The sequence below is a fragment of the Hippopotamus amphibius genome, chromosome 3, assembly GCF_030028045.1.
Source record: "Hippopotamus amphibius kiboko isolate mHipAmp2 chromosome 3, mHipAmp2.hap2, whole genome shotgun sequence".
NCBI lineage: Eukaryota > Metazoa > Chordata > Mammalia > Artiodactyla > Hippopotamidae > Hippopotamus > Hippopotamus amphibius.
The window spans coordinates 121,382,906-121,389,300 of record NC_080188.1 but is presented as its reverse complement, the minus strand read 5'-3'; the positions used below and the strand labels follow the sequence as shown (position 1 = coordinate 121,389,300).

The 6,395-nt window shown below is 45.0% G+C and overlaps 1 protein-coding gene across 1 annotated transcript; it reads right to left on the bottom strand.

Moving 5' to 3' along the window:
• Window positions 1-1,575: 1,575 nt before the first annotated feature.
• LOC130848768 (pregnancy-associated glycoprotein 2-like) lies at window positions 1,576-4,015 on the bottom strand. Its single transcript, XM_057727168.1, has 3 exons — window positions 3,963-4,015; window positions 2,725-2,875; window positions 1,576-1,767 (listed from the first exon to the last, which is right to left on the bottom strand). Exons 1-3 carry the CDS (start codon window positions 4,013-4,015, stop codon window positions 1,576-1,578), a joined length of 396 nt encoding a protein of 131 aa, XP_057583151.1.
• Window positions 4,016-6,395: the final 2,380 nt, after the last annotated feature.

Sequence of the window (6,395 nt, the reverse complement as noted above, 5' to 3'; positions counted from 1 at the left end):
AGAGTGCTTTTCCAGGTCAGACATACTTGCTCAAATAGAAGGCAAAGACAGGCTGAGAATTGGTGACTTGTATCTTCAGTTTGTCAAAGATGGGGGTGGTCCCTTTAGGGCGAGGCTGGTAAGCCAGGCCCAGAATGCCATCAAAGGTTGCATCATCGAACTCAATCTGCCTCTCGCTCAGGCCAAATGCTTGACCCAGGTTGACAAGGCTCCTGATCTGTGGGAGAGGAGAGGATTCCCACGGAAAGGTTTGGGATGTGGGGTTGGGATGGGCCTGGGGTGGAGATTCCATGGTGACTGCAGAGAAGACCTGAGGCCTGGCCATGCCCTGAGTTGACCACAGATGTTTAGGCCAAGCTGGGACTAGAATTCAGGTTCTATTTGTGCAGGGCTGTGGATTTTATCCAACACCTGATCCTCCTGCACACACCATCAGAAGGGAGTCAAATTGCCCTCATGTCTTTTGTACAGGTGGGGAAACTGAGACTCATGACAGGACCAAATGATTTCCACTTGAGGACAAAATGAGAGGAGAGCAGTGCAGTCTTATCTTTGGCATCACTATGATCAAGTGACAGTAATGGACAGAATTCTTTGCAATTCATCATGAATTCTGCACCTGCCCAGCAACACAGAAGTGCATTACACAGTGTTGCCACCAAGGTTCGTATGAAAATTCTGCCTGGGAAAAATACTTTTGGGGATGTGTGTGCCTTAGAGAGAGAGAGAGAGACAGAGACAGAGACAGAGACAGAGAGAGCACTCATACCGTTCGGCGGAGGCAGGTCATAGATTTTATTGGACTTTCAAAAGCCCCCTAGAGTGAGAACCATGTTATCAGGCCCCTCCCACATTTGTGGTCCCCTGCTTTCTCTGCCCAGATGCCTGAAGCCCTGGGTTGCCTCCAGGAGCCCAAATTCAGTTTTATTCTCTCCCCAAATATTCCACACCTGCATGAATCCTGACTGGTCAGACCAGCTCCACCACTTGCCAGATGCCTGACCTTGTCAAGGCCCTGGCTCTGTGCACCTCAGTTCCCTCTACTGTATAATGGAGCTAATCATAGTACTTGCTGTGTGGGGTTGTTGCAGGATTAAAAATGTTATACCCATGAAATTTGCTGGCACAGTGTGAGAATAGAAAAGTGGGTCCTGTTTCCCCCTGTCTCCCTGTTCCCTGCAAAATGAATTGAGCTACTCATGGGCAAAGGTGCTGCAAATTCACATCCCCAGCCAATCTCGGGGTTACCCATTCTGGGAATTTGAGTGTCAGCCAGGACCCTGTCTCCCCAGGGACAAGTTTTGCAGGGCAAGGGTCAGCCACTAGGGGCTGTTGGGAAAGACAGGCTCTCCTCGTTAGTCCTGCATGTGTTTTGGAAGCAGTGGTAGCTCCCAGGGCCAGTCCTGCCTCAGCTTCTGGTTTCCAGTTACCCAAAGGATGTCATAGCCAAGAGATCCAACAATTGTCCCAGAGGCGTATTTGAATTTGAAGACCTTGCATGTGCGCTGGAAGGTGGTGGACAAGTGAGGGTTGAAGAGCTTCTTTGCACCTGCAGACACAAGAGATGAGTATCCCTCAGGTGCCAAGGAAAGGTGGGTGGGAGTGTGAGTATAAGATGGGTGGGGGCAGGGTGTGGGTGAGGTACTCATGGCAGGTGGAACTGGAACAGTAGATGCAGGGCACCCACAAGTCAGATGAGCCTGTGTCAAAGATGACCCTGAACTCCTGAGGGGGCGTTTCAATGGTAATGTTTCCTAAGTAGAGCAGCTATGTGGGCCAGGGAGGTGTCGTTAAGGCAGGCCTGCATGCCCTGGCCATCCTCAATTCCCAGACTTCTACCCTTCCAGGTTTCCCATGTCTCTTGAAATTGCTTTCCAAACATACACCTTCACAGTTTCTGCTCAGACTGGTGCCTGCATTTGATTATATTTTTTTCCATGTGTGATCATTTTTCCCTGATCAGGGATCAAACCTGTGTCAGTGCAGTATTAGCACAGAGTCTTAACCACTGCACCTCAAGGGAAGTCTGGTTGCCTTCATTTGAGAAGCCCTCCAGTCTCCCCTTCAAGGCCCAGACTGAGGGTTTCCTTCTCCAGGTGGCCCTCTTAGGTTACCCAGGGCACTTCCTCTAAACTAGACCATGTCCTAACAACAGCATGCAGTTGGCCCTTTTATTGGACATGTATTTACTCATTGCCTATCCCTCAGGCTAGCCTATGCATTCTTGAAGGAGAGATGAGACCTTTTTTTAAAATCAATAACAATAACAAGAATGTTAGATTTTTATGGGGTCACAGACCATAGGGCTCAATAATGTTTTTCTGGTGTCCTTCTTGGATCTGTGGAAGCTGACCTTTCTCTGCCTGGAGTTTCCAACTTGATGTGCAGCTGACTTTATCTTTTGATCAGACATGGCTCACCTTTCACCTGTATATCTGTGGCTCACTTAGCTCCAAAAAAACAACTCCCTCAAACTAATGACACGTCTTTGGCACAGAAATGGATGTTTACCTTCCACCTGGTCATTGCTGGGCCCAGTCTCCACAGACCAAGAGCCAAGGATGAAAGTGCCTTCTCCTCAGGGAGTGAGGTCCCTGTTCCCAACTGTGTCTGCTTCCTGCAAGATCCCCAGCCCCAACATGCAGCCTGGTACCTCCAAGTCAACCCCAGTGCTAGGACAGAGCACCACAGGGCACCGTGGAGCGCCATCCGCCCAACACTCACAGCCCAGATGCTCCTCAGTGGATGAAGAGAAAATTTGGGGTCATCAGTTTCATTTTGTGACCACGCATCCATGTTCTCCTCCAGGAAATGTGTCAGCAGGTTTTTCTCCCTGATGGTTTCTCCCAAGGTCTTGATCTTCGTTAAGGGGATTCTTTCACCAAGCATTGAGAAAAGGAAGCAAAGAAGGGGCAGCAATGACCTGTTCATGTTATTGTATGACTCTCATACCTTGCATTGTAATGGTGCCATGTAATTATCCAGCATTTTTAGTGTCTTGTCATTATCGGGACGACATGCAAAGAGCAGGGCTAAGACCTTGGTTTGAATACAGGTTCCGTTCTGTAATCTTGAGTTAAGTGAAAAGAAAATTTGGAGTCTCAGTTTCCCCATTGGTAAAATCATGGAATATAATAACACCCAACTCCATATAGAACATTGTTGATATTAATTGAGATGATGCATATAAAGTACCTGAAATGTAGGAAGTCTCAACAAGGACAGCCACTACCATTGCTATTGCCACCCCACTGTATCTTTTTCAAAGAAGCTCTGGGAAGGAGGTAGAAGGGAGATCATTAAATCTTTTTACAGGGGAGGAAACTGAAATGCAGGGAGTTTGTGACTTGGCTGTGGTCACCCTGCTTGTTAGAGATAAAACAGCCTAGAAGGAGACTTCCTGATCATTCTCCAGGACACAAGCCGAAGAGAGGGGTGAGAGAGGATGTCAGGAGATGTGGTATGAAAAAGGAAATGAAGAGGCTAGAGAAGGAAGGAAGAGTCATAAGAGGAAGAGAAAACTCAGACATTTCTGCATGCACAGAGACAGCCAAACAGATGGAGAGATAAAGAGAGAGATACAGAGATGAAGAACAGACACATTAACAGAGAAATGGAGAGAGAGCAGAGAGAAGACCTAGAAGCAAATACAAAAGAATTGCTATTCCATTGGACCACACTTACCGTTGCAGACGGTGTGCACTGAACAATTCCAAGGAGTGCCATTTTCATATAGATTGTGATGTGACTGCACCTCTAGAGTTGCTCAACCCTGCAGGCCGACCTCAAGCCCCTTAGTCACCTCATTGCCCATGGCAAGGTACTCATCGATAAGTGTGAACTGAACTTCAAGACTGTCAGGGAATGATTACATTTCCTTCTAACTCTAATGGGTAGAAGAATAAGAGGACAAGAGAAACCACAGAAAGGGATATGATGCCACTTACAGTCCCTGTACATACATGACTAGGCACTCTGAGAAGGCCAGCAGCCCGAGGATCCCAAGCCACATCATGTTTCTTTCCAAGTTGCAATTACTCAGGAAAGAGCATGCAGTGGTGGCCAAATGCTGCTAGGTATATAAGCTCTGACCTGCCCTAATTACCCGCTTTTGGCCACCAATGGATCTGAAAATCAATATGAACCTGTTGATAAAATCTTTACCACCATTGGTAAAGGGGTGTGCACGTAGTACATTCTCAGAATACAGAGGTTTCTAATATAATCTCTTCCTTGGGGCTTTGCTGCAAAACCAACCTGAACCACATGGACTAACTAAGAGTGGGGAGACTCTTGTCGATTTGAAGATAAGACAAAGTTAGAAATCTGATATAAGTTAACGGTAGGGGCCATGATTGACATTTGTGATCTCATGTGGTCTTCCTAGCAAATTCATGAGATGTGCATTGCTGTCTTCAGCTTGACTGGAGATGCTAGAAGAAAAGAGGTCAAATGGCAATGTGAAACCTTGAGGGGCAGCCCAGTGGCATATGAGTGAGTGGCTTTATGTAGTGGGACAGATGGCACAGATTGGGGGCACTTATGATGCCAATCTGCATCAAAAAACTAGGCTAGAGTAGTATTACAATTGCACACTTTCGCTACTGGAGGAAACGTGATGCATGCATATCATCCGACAAACAGTTGTGGAGCACCCTGTGTGCTGGGGTCTGGGTTAGATGCTGGAAAATTAAAGTGGAGTAAGACACAGGTGGTCCTGATCTTCAGGGATATAACAGTTTAGGGTGGTTCTCACAAACTCCTGGCCCAGGAGGCAAGATAAATGAATAGAAGTGCTGGGCGTGCATCATGGACACAGCGCAGGCAGCACATGCCTTACCAGTGGAGGCAGCCTCTGCTTAGCTGCAACTAGCGACTGCCATAATGGAAAGCAGCCTGGATGGCCATATTTTCAAGATAAGTCAGAAGTCTAGATATTTATGTAAAATGCCCTGATTTTTAATGTTAGCATGTATTCTTTTTTTCTTTCTCACAAAACATAATGTGAGCCAAACCCAAAACAAGTGTGTGCAGAATTCAGCCTGCCAGCTGTACAGGTTTTTATTTCTGCCCTAGAGGTGGGAGTAGAGAGGGGACAGAGAGGGCTCTATTCATGTTGGTCGAATGAATAAGAGACTGAATGCAACATAAGCATGTTAATTTGCCTTCCATTTGTAAAGAAAAACCACCAGGGTCATAATCCAATGAATTGAATAATGTCCACTTGGTAAGCATCTGATATAATTCCCCAATAGGATCCATGCCTTGAAATATTTTGTCTACCAAACCAAACATAGAAAGAAATAATTATTCAGTGTCTTATCTCTCAAAAGAGATAGAAAATTTCACTCAGAGCTTCTGTTGAGCCTGAGGTGAACAAGCTACGCGTTAAAGGGTTATTCCAGCCAACATAAAGACAATGAAGGTTTATGGCTTCTTCCAGGATTTCCAGGGCCAGTGTGTTCCTGTGTGTGAGCTATCCAGGCCTGCCCACTGGATAGAACAATGGGAATCTGGCCTGCTCACCAGGTAGGTGGTAAATGGTGTGCTGCATCTTCCTACTCATTTTTGCACATTGTTAAATTTCGGTTTTGGTGGTTCAATCCCTATGGAGGAGATTTGACAGCACCTGGCAAATAACACATACAAAAACCATATAGCTCAGCCATTCTTCTTCTAGGGATTTTTCCCAAAGATACACTGGCAAAAATACAAAAAGACATATGCACAAGGTATTCACTGCAACATTGTTTGTAAAAGCCAGTGATTAGAAGCATACCTGAAGTTCCCAACCACTGGAGAGCTTTGAATAATGCATACGGCACTGACACAACTGGGTATGATGGGGATGGAGGGAGGAATGGAATGGCTGTGATCTTCAGGGTATACTGTTTAGTTTTGAAAAAAAGAGGGACCAGAAAGTTGCTTAAAGTCTGTTGCTTTTCGATATACACATATGTCAATTTTCAATAAGAAAGAGTGTAAGAATAAACCAAGAGGTAATAAAAATTGTAATTTATGAGGGAGGGACAGGGACAGAAGTGAGATTTTTCTTGTTTCGTAGTATGACTTTGCAACCAGGTAAATGTGTTATAGAATCAAAAAAAAAAAAAAAAAAAGAAAAGGTAAATAAACACATACGTGGAACTTATGCACTAAGACAAATGAACCTAATTCTATGAAGTTGATGACATAGCTGCACAGAACAAAACATTACTTAAGTGGCTTTTAATTGCAGAATTTTGACTTTACATTCAGAATGGGATATCTTCTACGGACAAGGACAAACAAACAAACAAAACACCCTCTCTCAAAAACAAAACTAAAAGATACCTATAACTATATCTAACACCTTATTGTTGGTGATATTGCTACTGTTGTTTTGAAACTACCAT

Bases quoted from the DNA above. Each gene is read 5' to 3' on its own strand.
- LOC130848768 (XM_057727168.1), bottom strand. From the start codon at position 4,015: ATGATGTGGCTTGGGATCCTCGGGCTGCTGGCCTTCTCAGAGTGCCTA. The intron at 2,876-3,962 runs GTATGTACAGGG...GCTTGGTGAAAG, and splicing joins TTCTCAGAGTGCCTAGTCAT to AATCCCCTTAACGAAGATCA. The intron at 1,768-2,724 runs GTGAGTGTTGGG...TGGCCCACATAG, and splicing joins CACTGAGGAGCATCTGGGCT to CTGCTCTACTTAGGAAACAT.